Source organism: Ctenopharyngodon idella, chromosome 10 (assembly GCF_019924925.1).
Source record: "Ctenopharyngodon idella isolate HZGC_01 chromosome 10, HZGC01, whole genome shotgun sequence".
NCBI classification, from domain to species: Eukaryota; Metazoa; Chordata; class Actinopteri; order Cypriniformes; family Xenocyprididae; genus Ctenopharyngodon; species Ctenopharyngodon idella.
The window spans coordinates 30,040,339-30,063,119 of NC_067229.1; the positions used below are offsets into that span (position 1 = coordinate 30,040,339).

Sequence of the window (22,781 nt, forward strand, 5' to 3'; positions counted from 1 at the left end):
TGCAGTCCAGACGAGATTGAACAGCAAGTTCAACCAGTTAGGTAAATTAGACGAATGTTGATTCAGAAACCACTCTGAGGGTTTTGGTTCAGAGAAGTATTAGTTTCACTTATTTACCCCAATAACTCTTTTGTTTTTTTGCATTTCAAACAACTGGCTTATAAGAGTCCGTCTTTCAGCAATCAAGTGAAATCAGACACTGGTCGCACTCAATGTTTTGATTCATTGAAAACAACTGGTTCATAAAAGTCATTTGTTTATTGCACTACTCTGGGTCTCTTCCAAAAGCATACAACTGTGGTCCCGTTGAATTGTGTTGGTAACGATGGAACTTGCGACCGTTGTTGTCTTCGGGAAGCACACCCTTTGTTGTGCTGTATGTTCTCGATTCACTATAAACGACTGGATCATAAGAGTCATTTGTTTGTGAATTAGACTTTACTCACTGGTTGCTCTGTATATTTTTGATTCACTTTAAAAATGACTCATGAGCTGCCAACACAAACTCATGGCAATTTGTAACTATTTTACATTTTGGCAAATTGGTGGCTAATTTATATGAATTCGTATATGCACTAGTGACTGTCATGTTAAGAGGTGGGGTTAGGGGTGGAGCTTCATGCTTTTTTCCAAAAATAATCTTACCTTTTTGTACAATTCACATCAAATTATAAATTCATTCAAAATTGCCACCTCATAAAATGGTTACATTTTGTGAAATTTTCCAAAATCTCATAAATCAAAATTTGAGAAACCAATCACACATAAAAGCAGTTTATTTTGTTTCAGAAAAGCATAAAAGCAGTTTATTTAGTTTCAGAAAACATTAGTAAGAAAGTAAACATTTCATTTGCTTATACAGTAGGTAGATTTTCATTGTGGTCATTGATAAGTATCATGTTACCTATCAGTTATTATAGATGTACATATTACAAATAGGCTATATCATAAAAAAAAAACTTTAGTACAACCCAAAAAAGTACCTTTGTATTTAAATGTAACAATTAAGTTTACAAATGCTTTAAAAAGCTTCGCATTTCTTTAAAATAGTCAACTCCTGAACTTAATAAAATCTAAGTACAATTGCTAAAAAGTATTTGGACACTTAAAAAAAAAAAAAAACAAGCAAGTGGCATCTGCAACAACTCAACTCTTTCTTAGAAACACTTTTTCTGAGCTATTATTACACTTTATTATTATTATTATTTTTCTTATTATTTAAGCCATCTGGTCTCGAGGTAATTTTTCATGGATAAATGAAGTCAGTTCCCAAGTGTGAAATAGGCTCCACAGTTAGGCTACTGCAGGCAGACATTCCTTCGTTAGACTAGGCCTAAAAGCATATGTATACATCAGGACATCCATTTCGCACCATCTCTATTTTTACAGATCATATTGTTTACTAAATTCAGAATGATTAGAAAAAGAAGTCCAGTTGTAAACGAGCGAGCTCTGCCATTCGTCCCGATGAATGTAGACTCTCCTTCCTGACGAGCCGTTCAAAAACCCTCAGATAAACAGTCAAGAGACAAATATGAATAGAATAGTAGCATCGAATAGCACAGAAATGGTCCACGGTGTTTCTATGTCCTCAAGGGCCATCCTATCCATGTCTTCGTCTCGGAAGGCCATTCCTGTTCAACTTTTTTGGTTGTTTTTGGAAGACGATGTCGACGCACCTCGTCTTACGAATCCTCTTCAGATGTCAGGTGTACGTTGGTTCAGATTCCTTCTTTTTCATCTTTTTCCGTCCGTCTGCGCTTTCTGGAGCGCGATTATGATTTCCAGTAACTTGTATTTCCAGTCAAAGAGATCTCCAATTGTGCGCAACTGTTGCGCGCACTCGACAACAGCGGTTTTCTCTGTACGGGAAAGAATCGAAAGTCGTTACGTTTTAAGTTGTAATCATATGTATTTTTAAAATAACACTTATTTTAAACAGGTCAGTAAAATTGCTTTACCTTTCTTCGCCATTTCAGATAGTATAGACACTTTACGCGTCCTGTCGGGGATTCAGCACTGTGTTGAATAAATGAATAAACGCGTGAGTTTAAAGGCGTCTGACTGCTGTGATCGCACTTCTCTGAATTATTGTTAGAAGCTGAGCTTAAATAGTGACGCGTAAACAACGTGACTAGAATTCCCGTCGACGTAGTGCCCAATTTCCGTGTTTATATGGCGTCTATAGGCTAGCCTACCTGTTCTTCATCAGAGGAAGGCTATCCCATTGAACTGATAACATGACCACCTTATATGGACTTTTTAAGAACAATGTTAATTTACTTTTATATTTTCTAAACATATTTAGATAGGCTATAGCCCAAGTTTATCATGTAGCCTACATGATGTTAATGCATCACTTAATGTAAGTTAGTGAGGGAAATTAATATATATGCCAACATTTGCTAATTTAGATGTCATGGCACAAAATGTTAAATTATTAAAACAGGCCATCTAACTCGGGTATACAAGCCCCAGATTTGATAGGCTATTAGTCTTATAAATATTTGTATTTTTTCCATTAGTGTCATTAATTTAAAATACTAAATAAACTATTCTATTTTAAAATGTGTTTTGACAATTTAGTTGAATTGAAAAACCAATGACAAAGCAAAATCCCATAAATATTCTTCTAAAATGTACATTTATTCTATGACATATAGCTACAGGAATATGAATATTACACATTGCTCATTTTTATTTGAAGATATATCATATTGCAACACTATGAATTCAAACTTAATGATTACACTCAATTAGGTTTTATCGAATAGCAAAAAGATCTGAAATGTACATCAAACTCATGTAATTATTGAATAATAAACTCTGAAAATATTAACATTTAATAACATCTTATTTTATCTTTTTACTTCAAAATAAAAGCATTTTTTTATTCTACAAATCTAAAAATCTAAAATACATCCCTCATTAACAAAGTCACAAAAAACTTTGATATTTTGCAAATACATTGTCATAGATCGTTACTTTTTTCCAGAGAATTAGATCATTTAATCAAAATCTATCAAAATGTATAGCTAAGGTTGACGTTGAGATGAAATTAGCCTACATTTTTAGGCCTATATGACTTTCCTAAATTGCGAATATCTTGTGATTCATGGAGTTTCCCTTCTCATGTGGTGACAACATATAGATATCACATGACAAGAACACTGTAAAACTTTTAGTTTCACTTGTTCAGGCTTGCCTCCCTCCGTCACTCTTCATAGAGCAGGAAGTGTCTCTTCTAGACACTGATTGGTTGAGGTGAGAATCCAACAAACAGTCCATTGTGTTCATTTCTGTATTAGGAATGTGGCGGTATTTTGTTTTTCTGAGATCTGTTACGTCATTATCACATGTAACATTTAGCCTACATTTGGAGGAGTGAGAGAATCATAAAAAAACCTGTGCTTATTCTAAAACCACGGCCTATATAATTATTAACACAGCATTCTTTAGTTTAGCATATTAAAACACTACAAAACAATTAACTTGAACACAAAATTGATAGCCTATAAATTGATATAAAACTAAAGGTCATCAGATATGTTTAAGAGTGTCCAACAGTTGAGCAGCGGAATAAAGAATAAAAATACATGTTTATTTATTTACTTGTTTAAATTATTTATTAAATAATGTCTTTTACACTTAAATGCATAATTCCTCAGTATCACTGCTTGTTTACAGCTGATAAATGTTTTCTTCAAATTAGAGGAGGGATCCAGAAAGGGTAGGGATCAGCAAATAAAAACAAAAGTAAAAGTAAAAAACAGGCTAAAACTGACATGAATCATCAGTAATAATGACTTTATGCGAACGATAAGACCAGCAGCTGTCATTCATTATAATCAGAAATATTACTGGGGAAAAAGTAGAGAAAGTCTACCTATAAAAATGTCTGGAAAACGGGCAGAGAACGTTAAAAACTCCCTTCAGTTCATAAACGCCATAGGCTACGAGTTTAAATTTTAGGTGGACCAGCAGGTGGCGCAGTTTCACAACATATTATCTGTCATCAATCCTTTACTGCCTTCAAATGTCAGGGGTGGAAGACAAAAGTGGCGGGAAGTTTTCACAACCTCTATAAATAATATTGAATCACTGAGAGTCTAGACAAGACGGTAAATTGATACTTGATTTGCAGTTTAGACCCTGGATTATATTTACATCTCGATCTTTATTTTCTTACTGAAGGCTTATCTGTTGGGAAATCAAGTTTAAAGGGATAGTTCACCAACAATGACAAATCTGTCCTTTATTCACCCTTGTGTCTTTCCAAACCTGAAGAATCCTACCGCTGAGGTCCAAACATCAGACTTTCATTGTATGGACAAACAAACAAACAAACAAACAAACAAATTTAACCAGGAAAAGCTCACTGAGATAAAAAAAAAAAAAAATCTCTTTTACAAGACTGTCTTGGCCAAGATAACTTATAAAGATAACCTTCATTTGTTAGGGTGAGTAACTAATGACAGAATTTTCTAGCTGATACAACTTGTTATATCCTGAACCAGCAACAAACTATAGTTACAATCCATTACTTTTCATACCATCTCAATGTGGTCAGGATGGTTTTTGCGGCATAGTAGCTGGTTAATGACCAATCTTGGACCAATAAATATCCAGCGTACACCAACTAATGCCAGCAACCATGATCCAAAAGCAGAGTTACCAGTTTATAATCTGATGTTTTTCAACAGGGGGCCTAAAGGCTACTTCTGGATTAAACTGAGATACAATTTGGATTTATGAAGTGCTAAAAATGTCATAAAACAAGAAGCATTTAGATCTAAATTAAGCAGTTGTTCTTGTCAATGCACTGATATAATGCATGTATGATGCATGTTGCTGTTGGTTCTTACACCAGATGAACACCTGTCTGGAAGAAGTGTGTTTGTCTGTGTGTGGCATCTAGTTGTTTTTGCAGACAAGAGCTTTACACCAACAGTATCCAACTGTTGAAAAGCAGCAAAAGGACATTTTATAGCAGGTCTTTTTTGAGTGCACTCTGCATCTGGCTGGTTTCATTTACCTTAGATAAAATATTGATCACCATTGCTTTTCAAAGTATGTCATTAGTCTGTGTTAGAGTTGTGGACTATTAAGTTCTTGTTTCGAAGAACATTCCCAATGCCATTTGTATTGAAGTATGATAATATACTGTTTGACTGTTTACCTCTTTTGGTCCTAGCCGAATTTTGACCCCCTGCCAGAGTATTATTACCCCCCTAGTATTGGTAGGTTTAGGAGTAGATGTGGGGGAGGGGTTAGGATTAGGGGTGGGGTTAAGATTAGGCAGTCAGGTAGGGCCTTCAATGAGGGAGGTAATAATTTGGCAGGGGGTCGAAATTCGGCACAACACCAGCACTGGTCCTAAGCCAGGCCAGCCTTACTGATACAATATATATATATATATATGTATATATATATATATATATATATATATGTATATATATATATATATATATATATATATACGTGTGTGTGTGTGTGTGTGTGTATATATATATATATATATATATATATATATACACCATAAATTATAACTATAATTAAAAATAAAAACATATAAATAAAATACATATTTGGATTTGAGGTTTTTTTTTTTTTTTTTACATTTTTTAAGAAGTCTCTTTATGGTCACAGGCTGCAATAGTTTGGTCAAAATACAGTAAAACAGTAATATTGTGAAAATTTAAAATAACTGTTTTCTATTTGAATACATTGTAACATGTAATTTATTCTTGTGATGTCACTCCAGTCTTCAGTGTCACATGATCCTTCAGAAAACATTCTAATATGATGATTTGATGCTCAAGCATAATTTCTTATTATCAATGTTGAAAAAAGTTATGCCGCTTGATGTTTTTGTGGAAACCATGATACAATTTTTTCAGGATACTTTGATGAATACAATTAATGGATGATGAATTAATGAATTTAATGAATAGTTCAAAATGAATAGTCTTTTTATTGAAAAAAAAAAGTTTTTTGTAAAAATGTGATAGTCTTTTCTGTTATTATTTTGCAAAAAAAAAAAAAAAAATCCCACTATCTCTCTCTCTCACACACACACACACACACACACACACACACACACACACACACACACACACACACCCACACACCCATACTTTGTGCATATTCAGTTTGTCATTGTTTTTAAACAAGTTGGCATTCTAGTTTTGACAGACAGGTAATGTTTTCCCATTAAGGCCACATAATGTCGCTCAGCCTCATTTAATTTACTGCATACCATTTAAGATGTGCCTCTGTGAGCCTCTGTGATCAGGAGAGAGCTGTCAGCTCAGCTCGCCTGAATGCCTGCAGCTGAACCGGCTGTGGGCTCAGCTGATGACAGGGAAGTCATTTAGCTCCAGTGACAAGCCTGAGAGAGCGAGAGCTTGAGACTGCCCTAAAACCAGCACTCACAAAGGAGAGAATAGAGCTGCTCATGAAGGGATGCTTTGTGCATCAGGGAGGATGAGCCCTCCTGGTCTCACACCCATAGATCCGGTGCGATCGCATCATGCATACTGCCGATGTGCCTGTACAACCCACTATATTCTTTAGTATCCCTTCTCATGCAGGAAGAACCTCTGAACTGTCTGAAGACGCTGAAGGTGTTGATGATCTTTGGCCTGCTTCTGCAATTTGGAAACTCCTGGCGTACGCTCTCCGTGACCTGGGGTTCAATCATACAGCATTGAGGAAGTGTGGCCCGCTTTGTCAGACAATCGGCAAAGCGGCAGTTTTGAGCTAACAGTCCCTAAGGGACTCAAAGACACAGTGAGGGTCCTGAACCACGATGTGAATCTGTTGAAAGACAGGATTTCCCTGGACAGGAACCTTTCCCTTGTCAGACCCCCAACCTTCTCTGGCCCTGCGATCCCTATTCTGTGCACTAGAGCCACCCGTCACACTGGAAGGAGCGCGGGAGGCATGAACTAGGACAGGAAGCCACGAGTCTTCCACAAGCTCCTTGGGAGTCATCGCTAGTTTCCCTCTACTGTAGCCATACTTGAGCCACCCTCTCGTCCCATTGTTCTGGCCCAGTAAAGCCACACACGTTTCCTCAAGAGTTATTTTTGCCTGACCTGCTCTGTTGCCTTGATTTATAATGGTTTCTGTCTTGACTGGGTCTTTCCCTTTTTCTCTAAAGGTGAGGTCATATTTACTGCCGCTCTGCTCTCTCATTCCAATAGGAATTTCGCTTGAGAAAAAAAAACATCCCCTCACAGAATTCGCTTGTGATCAAGTTGGTCATGCGACTTTGCTGTGTTTACCAACAGAAAACTGTTTGAAAGTGACTTCTGTGAGTTCTGTTTCATGAATTGCTACATTATTGACAATAGACAGTTGACCATTTCTTCGTAAAATTTTGCTGAATGTGACCGCAACTTTAAGGCACCTTTAATTTATTGTTGCTTGGTGAAATTTCACTGGCTAAATCCAGTCATTCCAATAGGAACGCATACGATTGGGAGTTTCGCATGAGGGTGAAAAATTTCTCTCGCAGATTTTACTCATATTCAAGTTGGTCACACAAATTTGCTGTGTTGCCCAACAGAAAACTTACTTTTGTACTTTTGTGAGATCTGTTTCATACATCACTCATTATTGACAATAGACAATTTACCCTTTTGCCTTAAAATTTCACTGAATGTGAATGCGTCTTACTGTTGCTCTTCAAAATTTTGTGGGCAAAATCCAGTCTGCCTAGTAGTAGCACAATCTGGAATTTGGTATAAGGATGAAAAAGTTCCCCAAAAATTTTGCATGTGCAGGTTGGTCACATGAAATCACTGTTAAACAGAAAGCTGCTTGGTTTGAAAGTGACTTTTGTCTTTTCTGAGCTGTGCTTTATACATCACTACACTGTTGACAATGTACAATGGACTTATTTTTGCAAACAAAATTTAGCTGAAATTTCACTAATGTGACCACACCTTAAAGGCGGAGGTTTCTATGGGTTTCATTATTATAAAATACTGCATTGTTCGCTTTTATACCATTGTGTAATGAAATGTGACCCTGGACCACAAAACTAGTCATAAGGCGCATGGGTATATTTGTAGCAATAGCCAACAATACGTTGTATCGGTCAAAATTATCGATTTTTCTTTTATGCCAAAATCATTAGGATATTAAGTAAAGATCATGTTTCATGAAGATATTTTGTAAATTTCCTACCATAAATATATCAAAAATTTATTTTTGTGAGTAGATATGCAATGCTAAGGACTTTATTTGGACAACTTTAAAGGTGATTTTCTCAAAATTTTGATTTTATTTATTTATTTATTTTTTGCACCCTCAGATTTCAGATTTTTTAAAATAGTTGTATCTAGGCCAAATATTGTCCTAACTATGGAAGCCTGTTTCCACCACTAAATGAAAAATTAAAAACAGTAATTGCGACTTTTTATCTTAGAATTCTGACTTTTTATCTCGCAATTGCGAGATAAAAAGTTTTTATTTTTTTATTTAGTGGCGGAAACGGGCTTCCGTATCCTAACAGACCATACATCAATGGAAAGCTTATTTATTCAGCTTTCAGATGATGTATAAATCTCAATTTCAAAAAATTGGCCCTTATGACTAGTTTTGTGGTCCAGGTTCACAAATAAGCCTCACTGTCTTGGTGTTGAACTTTTATGTTCACGACTGACCTGGTGTGCGTTTCCCAAAAGCATCGTAAGCCTAAGTTGATTGTAGAGACCATTGGTGGCAAATGTTCATGATCAATTATTACAATGCTTTTGGGAAACGCAGCCCTGGGTGGTGACAAAATGGCTGCAATCAAAACAAAGCCTCATTGACCAAGCTTCAATATCAACAGCCCATATGAATACTTAAGCATGGTCCAAACTGTGTTCTAATGCATATTCATTGCAAGCAATCGTAAGGGTGTGGCAGTTTGCATAGGTGTGGTTACAGTTTGTGGCCATTAGGAACATTTACATTTACAAGTTTATACATTTAGCAGAGGCTTTTAATCAAAGGGACTTCTAATTAGGAATTCTACTGCACAAACAAGAAGTGCTATATTTGAAATGCTACAATACAAATTTACAAAGTTGTCCAATAAGTACAAGAGAGATGTACAGAGATGTACAGAGGGCCCAGAAAGTATCTGAACACTTAAAATGTATGAATGTCATTGCATTGTATACAACATATCAAACCAAGTATCCAAAAAAATGTTTTTTTATCCATTTTATTATTGTACACCACAATTCGAAAGTTTGGGCCGATAAGATTTTTAAAGTCTCTTCACCAAAAGTAAAAAATACAGGAAACAATTACAATTTTAAAATAACTGTTTTCCATTGTCATATATTTTAAAATGTAATTTATTCCTGTGATCAAAGCTGAATTTTCAGCATCATTACTCCAGTCTTCAGTGTCACATGATCCTTCAGAAATCATTCTAATATGCTGATTTGTTGCTCAAGAAACATTTCTTATTATTATCAATGTTGAAACAGTTGTGCTGCTTCATATTTTGTGAGAACCATGATACTTTTTTTTTTTTTTTTTGGATTCTTGGATGTACAAAAAGTTGAAAACAGCATTTATTTGTAAAAGAAACATTTTGTAACATTAAAAATGTCTTTACTGTTTGATAAATTTAATATTCTTGCTGAATAAAATTTATTAATTTCTTTCAAAAAAGAAAATAAATCTAACTGACCCCAACTTTTGACCTTGATGGTGTTATTGTTGTTGCTGTTAGATTATGACAAACAGTTTAACCTTCACTAGACTGTGCTGAGTGTTATTTCATTCAGGTCAATCTGTCCAAAAGGCAAGTTGAGATTTTTCCAGGTACTAGGAACATCAGACTAGACTGACAGGTAGAGATGCGTGTGTCACTGCCATAAGTGTAAAATCAGTCAAAAGAGGGCCAAGCACTGAGCCCTGAGGTACACCAGTGGTTAGCTGATATAACTTAAATGAAGAAAGCAAGAACTGAATTCAAAAGATGTTTTTCAACTATGGGAATAAATGTGGACAGACAGCACATGCATGGTGTTATTTACAGATTAATTGTGTTGCATTAAAGGGTTAGTTCACCCAAAAATGAAAGTTCTGTCATTAATTACTCTCCCTCCCTCCCCCTCATATCCCCAAAACGTCCCCCAGTGGTGAACCATTGAAATTTCGAAACACTTATGATGTAACGAAGACTCGTTTACTGAAATCATGTGACTTTGGCAGTTTGATACACGCTCCGAACCACTGATTCAAAACAAAAGATTCGTAAAGCTTCGAAGCTTCATGAAGCAGTGTTTTTGAAATCGCCCATCACTAGATATTGTTGAATAAAGTCGTTATTTTTTATTTTGAAGAGAATACCTTTTGTGCACAAAAACAAAACAAAAATAACGAACTTATTCAACAATTTCTTCTCTACCCTGTCAGACTCTTATGCAGTTGACGCAGTGAACGCAGTTCAGCGCTTCCGTGTTTACGTCCGAACTCTGGCTCAGTATTGGCTGGCTCCTGCGTCAGCATCACACGCATGCTATGTGAACAGGCATCGGCCAATACTGAGTTGGCGTTCTGATGTAGAATCTGGAAGCGCTGCAATGAAAATAGCGTAGGAGAATGACAGGGGAGAAACAAATTTTTTGAATAAAGTCGTTATTTTTGTTTTGCTTTTGCGCGCAAAAAGTATTCTCGTCGCTTCATATAACATTAAGGTTGAATCACTGTAGTCACATGAACTGTTTTAAATACGTCTTTAGTAGCTTTCTGGGCATTGAAAGTGTTAATTGGGTTGCAATGCAGGCTTCACTGAGCCATCGGATTTTATGAAAAATATCTTAATTTGTATGAATGAAGGTCTTACGGGTTTGGAACGACATGAGGGTTTTCATTTTTGGGTGAACTAACCCTTTAAATGTGTTCTGTTGGCTTTTGCTTCTGAGGCAGGACGGGTAGGAATGTGATATTGTGATGTTTATTAGTCAGAGAGTGTATTGTGAACTAAATGGCTCATCTCCTTTAAAGTCTGTTGTTTCACTTTTTAAGAGGCCATTAGCTTAGTGCTTTGCTATGTTAATGAAACATTAGTTTACTCAAGAGATCAGTTGATAGTGTTGCTCACACCTATATTTCTGCAGCACAAGATACGCACAGATAAAATTACAGGACATAAAAAGCGTTGCTCTGTATTTTATTGTGCTGATCCACTATGCATAATTTTAGCTGAACTGTAGCATCTGTTACACAAATACATGGAATCTAATAGATAAACAACACATTAGATCTAGTTTTATATATTGTTAGTTGTATTTATTTACTAAATCTGTCGCATTAGGCATCACTTTGCATCAAGTAAGTATTTGGGATCTGACTACCTGATATTGTTGATTTCACTGTTAGTGGAAAAGGAAGTAGGCCTAGATGAAAGCTTCTGTAATTGAGTTGCAGTGGTTAAGAATCTGAGGCTTTGATGAGGAAAGACAAATACACATCCGCGGTGATCCATCTATCACTAGTCACAGGGGAGAATGAGGGACCATCAGTCTGTCTGCTGGCTTTGATTGCTCTTGATATCACCAGCAGGGAGGAAAAACTGCTGAAGACCCTCTTCAAGATGAGACACCAGACCTTTTCTCATGAGCAATATCCAGAGACTTTAATGGAGTGGATCAATTTATCTTCATCTCTATTATAATTTAGATATGTAATATAGATGAGCTGCATATTTAAAAGGTTATGAATCACATAAAGATATTTAATTTAAAAATAACTTGAACTGTTCAGTGATATCATTAGAATTACAAAGCAGAACCACTGCTTTTTAAAAATGGTGTATAAGAAAAAATATGCTCATGATCATTATGATTATTCTTTTATGGTTATTTCTATTATTAATTCTTTCAAACATATTATTCTTGTATCAATCCATTTATGAATATTCTTTTTATCCATTATATCTTGTGATATCATATACTCATAGTTTATATATTCATCTATTCTATTCAGACCTTTAGTTCACCTCTGCCCTGAAGATGTGCATGTCAAAATTTTGTTGCCACTTCTCCAAAAATTGAGACATGCTATCTTTCTTGATCTTTCTTATGTCTGTCTGCAAAATATGGTATCCTTTCTCACATCGAATGTGTCGCATAAACTTGTTTGGCTGTTTCTGCTTCAAGAGTGTTAAAGGGATAGCTCACCCAAAAATGAAAATTTGATGTTTATCTGCTTACCCCCAGGGCATCCAAGATGTAGGTGAATTTGTTTCTTCAGTAGAACACAAATGATGATTTTTAACTCCAACCGTTGCGGTCTGTCAGTCGTATAATGCTTGTCAATGGGAACTCCACATATAAGAGTAAAAAAAATATGCACAGACAAATCCAAATTAAACCCTGCGGCTCGTGATGACACATTGATGTCCTAAGACACGAAATCATCGGTTTGTGCAAAAAACCGAACAGTATTTATATCATTTTTCACCTCTAAAACACCACTATGTCCAACTGCCTTGTGCATCTGGTTGGTGAGGTCTGAACGCACATTCTGATGACGGAAGTGATGTCTCGCGCTTATACTTCAATGAGTGCGAGAGATCACTTCCGTTGTCAGAGCGCGTTCAGACCTCACCAACCGGATGCACAAGGCAGTTGGACATAGTGGTGTTTTAGAGGTGAAAAATGATATAAATACTGTTCGGTTTCTTGCACAAACCGATCGTTTCATGTCTTAGGACATCAATGTGTCATCACGAGCCGCAGGGTTTAATTTGATTTGTCTGTGCATGATTTTTTTGACTCTTATAGATGGAGTTACCATTGACAAGCATTATACGACTGACAGACCACAACGGTTGGAGTTAAAAATCATCATTTGTGTTCTACTGAAGAAACAAAGTCACCTACATCTTGGATGCCCTGGGGGTAAGCAGATAAACATCAAATTTTCATTTTTGGGTGAACTATCCCTTTAAAACTGCTTATATACTCTTGTATTATGTAGTACCAAGAGGTCAGAGGCGATTAGAGAGGTTATTTTTGACATGATAGTCTTACAATTTCCTTATGTGATCTGAATATGTGTAGATAATATGTATATGTGTTTGCAAAGTTCTTACTTTGCTACTCTCTCTTGCTCTTGCATCCCACTTATAGCAAGAAGGGCCCTTTTGCTCCTTTTACTCTTGTGGCAATATATTATATATATTAACTCAGAGATATTTTGTTACAGATTGGTTTATTGTTACTTTGTTACTTACTATTAAAAGCTGATTATTACTTACAAATTAATGTATCCATTCATTGTTTTGTTGTTTTATTATTAATTTTATTCTTTAGTTATAAATAAAATCATTTTTTCCCATCACAGTTTGTCTGACTGGATCGCACTGCAGCAAAAAACATGATGGGTTTATTTCACTGTATGTACATATATTTTATGTAATGAGTGATTTTAAAATTGTTCTCTCGCAGATCCATTTTTCAGAATAACCATTACATGACCAATCTTCCCAACCTGATGGAGTCATTAGACCACAGTCATATACACTATATGGATACTGGTACTGAGGACTCCAGTACCTGAAACAACAATGAAGAAGACAGTTTGATTTCCACTCAGCACAGTTAGTTATGAGTATGATATCATACTCACAGTAGAGAAATTCTGGCTAATGATCAGTTAAATTCAGTGATCTCTTACCCATTTATTGTGGTGCCATCAATCCATTTCCACACTCCCTTTGTCCTTCTCAGACCAATCCAAAAAGAATTATTATCAACAACCTTCTTCAAAAACTCCTGTTATGATAGAACAGTAATATATTGTATAATATATGTAATAATAATAATAATTACAATAACAGTAATACGCCTTTCTTTCACTAGTTAAAACAGACCAACCCATATGTGTAAATGTGCACAAACAAACACAAAATCTTTTTCTTTCTCACTCACTTGTTCCTTTTGGCTGTTTATGATCACTAGATCTGCTCCTCTCTGTTGACAGTATTGTCTGCTGTCACTCCATGACTTCTCCTCAGATGAAATATAATAAAAACTGAAGTTGTAGTAAATCCATTTAAAGTTGTCAGCACGCTGATCTGTTAATGCACCAATTTAGATATTAGTTTAGCTTTGTCCATGTTGACATTTATTTAAGCAGTATTTATGAACAGACACTTGATGTTTAAGTGAATGCTTATTTTTATTGAAGTGGAATGGTAGAAAAAAAGATCATTTTTTAATGATTTAATGAGGATAAAAACAAAATTACCTTGTTCATAAAGGCCACGTTGGAGTTCATCAATCTTGTTTTCTATCTGCTTGCTTTCTGCAGTCAGATTATTGCTGTGGTTCAATATCTGCTCATATTTGGTAAATATCTGTTTTCTTTCCTCAGTCAGGTTATTGATGTGGGTTAGTAACTGGTTTCTCTCGGTGGTGAAATACACACAGAGCACCATTACAGCAGTCAGCAGAAGAACACACAGCAGACACAAACACACTTCAACTGCTTTGTGCTTTCTGTTCTTCATTGAAAAACTTCCTGAGGATGACAGACACAAACTTAAATTAACCTTCACACTTCTGCTTATGTCTAGACTTTAATCTTACAGTCTCAATTCTCAAACGAGGTCTCTCAAAACAATAAATTCAGATCTCTGAATTAATTTCTTGTTCACACCACATTTAAAATTCTTTTTCATTTAAGCAAATTGCACGTGTTTTGGAACAAGTGTTTTTTGTGCAAAAGAGTAAGTACTATTGCTTATAATTTGCACAATATCTTAATGCTCATGGCTCATGGCAACTGACGAGTTGATTCTCAGTAAAATTGTCATACTCTTCATAACATCTTTCATCGTTTGAGCCATTCGGTTACCAAAATATGTCAGACATACGTGTCATTTCTAAAAAAAAAAAAATGCAATGTTTGTGATGTCTGCTAAATTGACAAATGACCTGCCATAGGAATGAAATAGGTACAATCAAGTTTGGAAACATATATGTAGAGATTTGTCTGTATGTTATTTTGCGGCAATTTTCTGTTTACTATGTATGATTTTACATATAAAAAATGTGCAAAAGAAGAAATGAAAATGTGAATTTTTTTGTTAACAAGTTACACATTACTACAAAAAAAAAAATAAGTACCGTATATACAGTGGCGTAGTGCAAATTCACAACACGCGGTCAACAGGCAAACCCTGCATGCCCGTCCGCTACGCCATCGACTTGGAATGTTTTGTATTACAGTTTAGAGAATGTTAAGACTGTTTAAAAAAAATAAACCAAAGCAATTGAGAAAAATGCAAGAGATACTACAATACTTCTATCTGTCTGTTATAATGTGTATCAGATAAATGACCGTTACCTGTGTGTTGAAGTGGCTGATGTCTCTCTGTGTTTGTCCTCAGATCATGACATCTCACAGTATCTGCACTGTCATAGATATCCACCATCATCTCCACTCTTTCTCCTCTGTCCATTTCCACAGTCTCAGTCATCATCACATTATCATATATAACTTCAGTCATCTCTGATGTCTTAATGTCATACATCATAACACTGTGTTAATGCTGTAGGCTGTTCTAGTTTCAGACTGTTTAGGCTGCAGTGCTTTGCATTTCAACAGCCTGCTTTTTAAAACTGAAGTTGAACTAAACTCAAAATGAAACTGTTAGTGGTCAATGTGTGAATCTTGTGACATTTAATGTGCCAGGACAGGAAGGACTGGGCCTATTAACACCTTGAGTTTAAAAAGAACATGTGTGATCATAAGCAGTTAGGCAATCATCTCATAATTTTCTGTAAAGCTAAAGCATGTGATTTCTGCACCATCATAGCATCACCAGATGGATTTGCAAAAATGATTGTTTTCAAACATGTTTCCTCAAACAATCCCCCCTTTCATATGTTGGCAAACAGACTTCCCTGCCTCCAAACCCATGTTATTGGTTGAGCCAGTGTTGCTGTTGCCGGCCAGGATGCTCAAATAAAGAGTATTTACACAGTTTTTGGAACTCCACAAATGGCTTCCTTTAGAGTAGGCTATATTAAGCAGGGATAGTAGAAAAATATTTTAATATCCAAAAAATCACCAACATCAGCTTTAAAGGGTTAGTTCACCCAAAAAAATTATATTTCTGTCATTAATTACTCACCCTCATGTCATTCCAAACCCGTAAGTCCTTCGTTCATTTTTGATAAAATCAAACCGAGAGGTTTTTTATCCTCAATAGAAAGCAACAAAATTACCACATTCAAGGTCCAGAAAAGTAGTAAAAACATCCTTAAAATAGTCAACGTGACTACAGTGGATCAACCTAATGTTATGAAGCGACGAGAATACTTTTTGTGTGCAAAAGCAAAACAAAAATAACGACTTTATTCAAAAAATTCGTTTCTCCCCTGTCATTCTCCTACGCTATTTTCATTGCAGCGCTTCCAGATTCTACATCAGAACGCCAACTCAGTATTGGCCGATGCCTGTTCACATAGCATGCGTGTGATGCTGACGCAGGAGCCAGCCAATACTGAGCCAGAGTTCGGACGTAAACACGGAAGCGCTGAACTGCGTTCACTGCGTCAACTGCATAAGAGTCTGACAGGGTAGAGAAGAAATTGTTGAATAAAGTCATTATTTTTGTTTTGTTTTTGTGCACAAAAAGTATTCTCTTCACTTCATAACATTAAGGTTGAACCATTGTAGTCACGTTGACTGTTTTAACCATGTCTTTAGTACCTTTCTGGACCTCGAAAGTGGTGATTATATTGCTGTCTATGTGAGAAAAAAAACCTTGGATTTCATCAAAAATATCTTAATTTGTGTTCCGAAAGTGAACAAAGGTCTTACGGGTTTCGAACAACATGAGGGTGAGTAATTAATGAGAGAAATTAAATTTTTGGGCGAACTAACCCTTTATATCAGCATAAGTCACTGAAAAAAGCAGAATGTCAAGATAAGTCAAGATAAAGAAAAAACATGTTTAGACAACAAAAATGTGTACAGGAAATGTAGAGATTCACATTTATAAATGGAGTGAGTTACAAAAGATTTTTATTTCATGCTCTCTTTGTCTGACTTTACACTGTCAGTTTTCCCACTTCCACCATATAAGTGTTTCACTTTAAAGCACAGGAAGCAACTCATTTAACATATGCAACTTCACACCATGAAATTCACATTTATCAGGGAGATTAAATTACTGTTCTAAATCTTTACAACATCTTTGAAAATGTCCCTAGAAATACCGTCCAGATTTTCTTTGAAAACCTAAGGTATAATTTGACACCTGCGGGCAATACCGAGCCCAACATTTGATCTGTGCCCACACACTGCAGCTGTTAGCAAAGAAACATGGAACATGTTTGCAGCAGACGCCAGAAACATGGATTAACTTTACATCACCCTGTTATAGTGTTGTTCTTCATTTCTACATTCATTTCTTTATCCATAAATACAAGCTCACAGTTTTATGTATTAAAATATAGGAAATATTTAATTCACTGGGCATCTAAAAATCTGTTTCCTGTCTTCATATTTCACTTTACATCCCTGACAGAAAACAAATAAACAAACCAAAATAAACACAAAGGTGGTCACTAGCCCACACACATGCTAGCAACTGCACTCACACATACACACACATACAAAACTTCTTCTGTCTCTAAGGGCCATTTATATAAAAGAAACACCCTCTATTCTTTCACGTTTTCCTCCGCTATCTTAATGCCCCACCCTCTTGCTTCTTTTGTTTCCCGCTTAAAATACATGTGTTTTGCCTGCCTCATAATCCCTGTACTGTAGCATGTTCAGTCTGTGCACTATTCTATTCTATAATGCTATAATCTTCAGATTAGATATAATTCACTCATTTATCAACTGCCTGTTAGTGTTTACAACCCAAATTCTGGAAATGTTGGGACGTTTTTTAAATTTGAATAAAATGAAAACTAAAAGACTTTCAAATCACACGAGCCACTATTTTATTCACAATAGAACATAGATAACACAACAAATGTTTAAACTGAGAAATTTTACAATTTTATGCACAAAATGAGCTCATTTCAAATTTGATGCCTGCTACAGGACTCAAAATAGTTGGGACGGGGGTATGTTTACCATGGTGTAGCATCCCCTCTTCTTTTCAAAACAGTTTGAAGACGTCTGGGCATCGAGTTTCTGGAGTTTTGGTGTTGAAATTTGATCCCATTCTGGCCTGAAGAGTTCGTGGTCGTCTTTGACATATTTTTTTCTATAGGTGAAAGATCTGGACTGCAGGCAGGCCAATTCAGCACCCAGGACTCTTCTACGACGAAGCTATGCTGTTGTAATAGCTGCAGTATGTGGTTTTGCATTGTCCTGCTGAAATACACAAGGCCTTCCCTGAAATAGACGTCGTCTGGAGGTGAGCATTTGTTGCTCTAAAACCTTTACATACCTTTCAGCATTCATAGTGCCTTCCAAAACATGCAAGCTGCCCATACCTTATGCACTTATGCACCCCCATACCATCAGAGATGCTGGCTTTTGAACTGAGTGCTGCTAACACGCTGGACGGTCTCCCTCCTCTTTAGCCCGGAGGACACGGCGTCCGTGATTTCCAACAAGAATGTCAAATTTGGACTCGTCTGACCATAGAACACTTTTCCACTTTGAAACAGTCCATTTTAAATGAGCCTTGGCCCACAGGACACAACGGTGCTTCTGGACCATGTTCACATGTGGCTTCCTTTTTGCATGATAGAGCTTTAGTTGGCATCTGCAGATGGCATCATTTTATTCAAATTTAAAAAACGTCCCAACATTTCCGGAATTCAGGTTGTACTTACACTCTAAAAAATGCTGGGTTGTTTGGGGCAATTACAGACAAACCCAACCGTTGGGTTTAAAAATTTAATTTAAAAATGGTTGGGTTTGGGTTTGACAGCTGTTTTTTAGAGTGTACATTTATATTCATTCATTCAGATACTTTTATCCAAAGTGAGGAATGCTACACAAATGGTAAAATGTGTTAACAAGTAGTAATGTTATTTTTATGCCTTTTTATTTTTTCACTTCTAGCAGTTACACACTCACATGTTGTGGTAAATCTACAAGCAAATAAAGTTTTAAGCTCATTTGTGGTTTCATCAACTTTAAATGCTTTTCATTTGTATCATGATGCACACAGTAATAACCACACACTTTATTATGAAGGACAAATATTAGTTCATGATAAAGACATCAGTGCCACTAATTATCTCAGATTAGCACAGTCTCTCCGACAATGATTATGTCCTGACCAAAGCTTATTAGGGAGCTTAATCATTAGAGGGCTGTTTAGGGACTGATGACCCTCCATATGCAGAGCAGTTTTATATATACAGTCAAACCAAAATTTATTCAGACACCTTGAACATTTCATTCATTAATACAGTTTATTCAATATAGTTTAAAAAATGGTAATAAAATATATGACCTGAGATCTGAGTTAAACTGTCATTGTATGAAGAATTTTTGGGTATAATATGTCACAGTTTACTTTATTTTGCTATCCTCACTTATATAAATGAATTATAGTGTCCTGCACCCACTAGTAAAAATATATAAAAAATGTCTGAATAATTTCTGGTTTGACTGTATATATATAGCAAAGTAAAATATAAACAGTAGTATATATTTATGTATTTATTACACACTAGTGCAGTTGATTCAATTATTTGTTTTGAGTATTTTCAAATAACAATTTTTTTTTTTATTATTATTATTTAGAAACTTTGTAGTACTTAACATCTCAGGGTTAATATTTAGGTCATGATATTTGGTCTTTTTTTAAAGAGCTCCTTAGTGTTGCATCTGTGTACTCAACATAGACATAGTTTGAGGCTGCCAAGTACAAAACAAGAAACACAAGGAAATCAGCTTTAAACATGCATTTCCTGTCAGTCACTTGCTTTGATTTTGAACTGACTGAGGACAATAAAAGACAAAGCAGCTACCCTCAGCCCAGCGTTAACAGGAAAACAGCACACATGAGGGAATGTTACAGACATTCCGGTCGAATCCAAGAGCTTTAACGGATGACAACACAAGAGGCATAAACAAGAAATTCATAATACACATTTTATTAAGTACTGCATAAAAGAATCATACAGCAGTGTTTTCCACAAGGTTGTGTCAAAATAAAAAATTCATCAGAGTTGACTTGCACACATTTCATTAGCTCACACTCACACGCACAGTATCTCATCTGTCGAAGCTGCCACCTATTAATTGGCCGTCCCTTTTCCCCGACAACATTTGTCAAATGCCATCTGTCTGTCTGAGTTCACCCCCCTCCATGTTTTCGTCTCCCCCAAAACACCCACCTCCCCCCTTGAAAGTCTTTAATCAAGCTGCAACACTTCTTCTCAAATAAGGTTCCCATCCCTCCCTCCCCTATCTTGACAGTTTAGATAAGACAGACTTTTCACCAGGGTTCTTATCTCTGCCCCTTATGAACAAGTGCTTAATGGACAAAAAATAAACAAGGCGGTAAGGAGCATGGTTAAATGCACTAATACAGTTTCAAAAGTAAAGAGTTCATAAATTGCTCTCAAACCCTTCTGCGGGCCACCCACCACCCTGCAGCTCCAAAGTAACAGCAGAGTCTATGAATCTCAATCTCCAGACGTAACTCTGGGGCTGCAAGAGAGGCAGAAGGAAGCAGAAAAGCCCTCGCTCGTTCTCCTCAATGTACATTCAACTCTGTCCCGCACGTCTGGAGTGCAGCTGTCGGAAGGGGGTCTGCTTTTCAGAAGCTGCTTGTGGTCTCAGAGACACCAGGACAAACAGACTGCATCAAGTTCTTCAGAACCAGAACGTTCTCCTTTATATTTCACAGAGTACCAACGTGTAGTGCCGAGACAGGATAAGCTGGTTCCTCAAGTTCCCACAGTCAGATACAAAAGGAAAGTCTTCTTGTCCCCAACAAACAGAGTTACCTTTGAGTTCTTGTGAATGATTTAACAGTTTGAGGGAAGTTGCTGACTTTTTACCTCAATTCTGTGTCACACTTTCACCCACCTCCTCACACCTTAGTAGCCAGCGACTGGGCCTCAGTCTTCTGTGAAGAAAGGGAGCTGGCGGGGCTGGCGTGAAGGACTTTCTTCAGGTTGAGGAGGCAGAGGCACTGAGAGCGGAAGCGGAGGTCAAAGAAGGCGTAGAGGAGTGGGTTGAGGCAGCTGTTGACGTACGCCAGGCAGGTTGCGTAGGGATGGGCCAACAACAGGAGGTTCAGGAAGGTGCAGGAGTCAGGTGCTAGGTTCAGGTAGGAGAGGGCGTCCATGGTCTTCACAATGTGGAAGGGCATCCAGCATGCAGCAAACACCACTATCAATGTGGTAATGATCTTCAGCAGACGCCGCTTGCGCTGGTCCTCCTTGCGCAGGCTGTTGAAATGACGTGTGACGGTGCAGCCGATGAATCCATAGCACACCATCATGGCTAGAAGGGGGATCAGGAAGCCAAGAGCCGTGGAGGAGATGCTGAGGCCTGCAATCCAAAAGCCCTCCTGGCCCTTTTTGCTCACCGTGCTGAAGTCCATGGCGCAGGAGGTGCGGTTGGCCTCGACGTCATGCACTGTTGTGCGGAACAGCAGGGTGGGTGCAGCCAGCACACCTGAGAGAAACCAGATGGTGGCCAGCGAGGCCCGCATGTGCCCTCTGGTCCGCAGCTGTGTGCTGGTGAGGGAGTGCACGATGGCCATGTAGCGGTCCAAGCTCAGGCAGGTGAGGCAGAAGACACTGGCGTACATGTTGAGCAACACCACGTAGCTGCTGATCTTGCAGAGAGCCACGCCGAAAGGCCAGTGGTATCCCAGGGCAGTGTAGACGGCCCACAAAGGCAGAGTCACCACAAAGGTCAGGTCAGCAATAGCCAGGTTTCCAATGTAGACGTCCGCAGCTCTCCGCTTGGACTGGGCCCGCCACACAGTGAAGATGACCACACCATTGCCAGTGAGGCCCAGGATGAAGATGAGCATGTAGAGCAGAGGAATCAGTGAATATGATGGTTCCCACTCATCAAAGTCACACATTGTGTTGTTTACTGTCTCGTCGTAGTAATCGCTGTAGTCAGCAGTCATGTTGTCCATGGCATTCATTCCTCCAAAAATCTTTAAGTGTTTAAAGTATCAGTTGACAAGAGATCTAAATAATCACAGAGAAGTTGCTTGTGATGTGTTCAGGTCAGAATGTACTTTCAGCTGGACAAACAGTGGCTTTTAAACCCTCAGGATCTCACACTCCCCTCCCCTCACCCCTGACCCCTCCCCTCTACCCCAGTGACCCCTCCCTTTACCCCCGCACTGCAGCCTCCGCTGCTCCTCCACAGGAAAACCCACAGGATTAGTGAACGAAATGTAAAAATAACAAGTAAATAAAAATATTTACAGGCGGAACTACTGAGAAACAGCACGTACATTCAAGACGGACATCACAAATAGTCGTACATCACTACCATAAATAATGCTGCAAAAGAGATTTAACTTGATAGAGCTTTGCTTTGCAGTGTTTTTTTGTGTGTGTGTGTTTTTTTTTTTGTTTTTGTTTTTTTTTTAAATAAAGAAAAAAAATTATCGCGAATAAACTATATATATATATGTATATATATATATATATATATATATATATATATATATCCTACTACTGCGATGATATAGGCGTTTTTTCGCGTTTTTATCGACATTTTCACGAGTTTCACTAGTTTTAAAATTAAACACGAAACTTCTCTATCCGTCGTGACATGTCAGGACCTGT

General features: G+C 37.1%; 2 protein-coding genes and 1 long non-coding RNA gene across 3 annotated transcripts; all 3 read right to left on the reverse strand.

Annotated features, from left to right (window-relative positions):
• Positions 1-758: 758 nt before the first annotated feature.
• pmaip1 (phorbol-12-myristate-13-acetate-induced protein 1) lies at positions 759-2,123 on the reverse strand. Its single transcript, XM_051909630.1, has 2 exons — positions 1,962-2,123; positions 759-1,862 (listed from the first exon to the last, which is right to left on the reverse strand). Exons 1-2 carry the CDS (start codon positions 1,972-1,974, stop codon positions 1,738-1,740), a joined length of 138 nt encoding a protein of 45 aa, XP_051765590.1. The 5' UTR covers positions 1,975-2,123; the 3' UTR covers positions 759-1,737.
• A 10,684-nt stretch (positions 2,124-12,807) lies between these two features.
• LOC127520914 (uncharacterized) lies at positions 12,808-15,622 on the reverse strand. The gene is made up of 5 exons (XR_007932228.1): positions 15,373-15,622; positions 14,272-14,544; positions 13,953-14,098; positions 13,699-13,796; positions 12,808-13,577 (listed from the first exon to the last, which is right to left on the reverse strand). It is a non-coding gene; the product is annotated as an uncharacterized LOC127520914 (long non-coding RNA).
• A 4,470-nt stretch (positions 15,623-20,092) lies between these two features.
• On the reverse strand, positions 20,093-22,235 carry aplnrb (apelin receptor b). Its single transcript, XM_051909621.1, has one exon. The coding sequence runs from the start codon at positions 22,124-22,126 to the stop codon at positions 21,053-21,055; it is 1,074 nt and encodes a 357-aa protein (XP_051765581.1). The 5' UTR covers positions 22,127-22,235; the 3' UTR covers positions 20,093-21,052.
• Between the last annotated feature and the right edge of the window lie 546 nt (positions 22,236-22,781).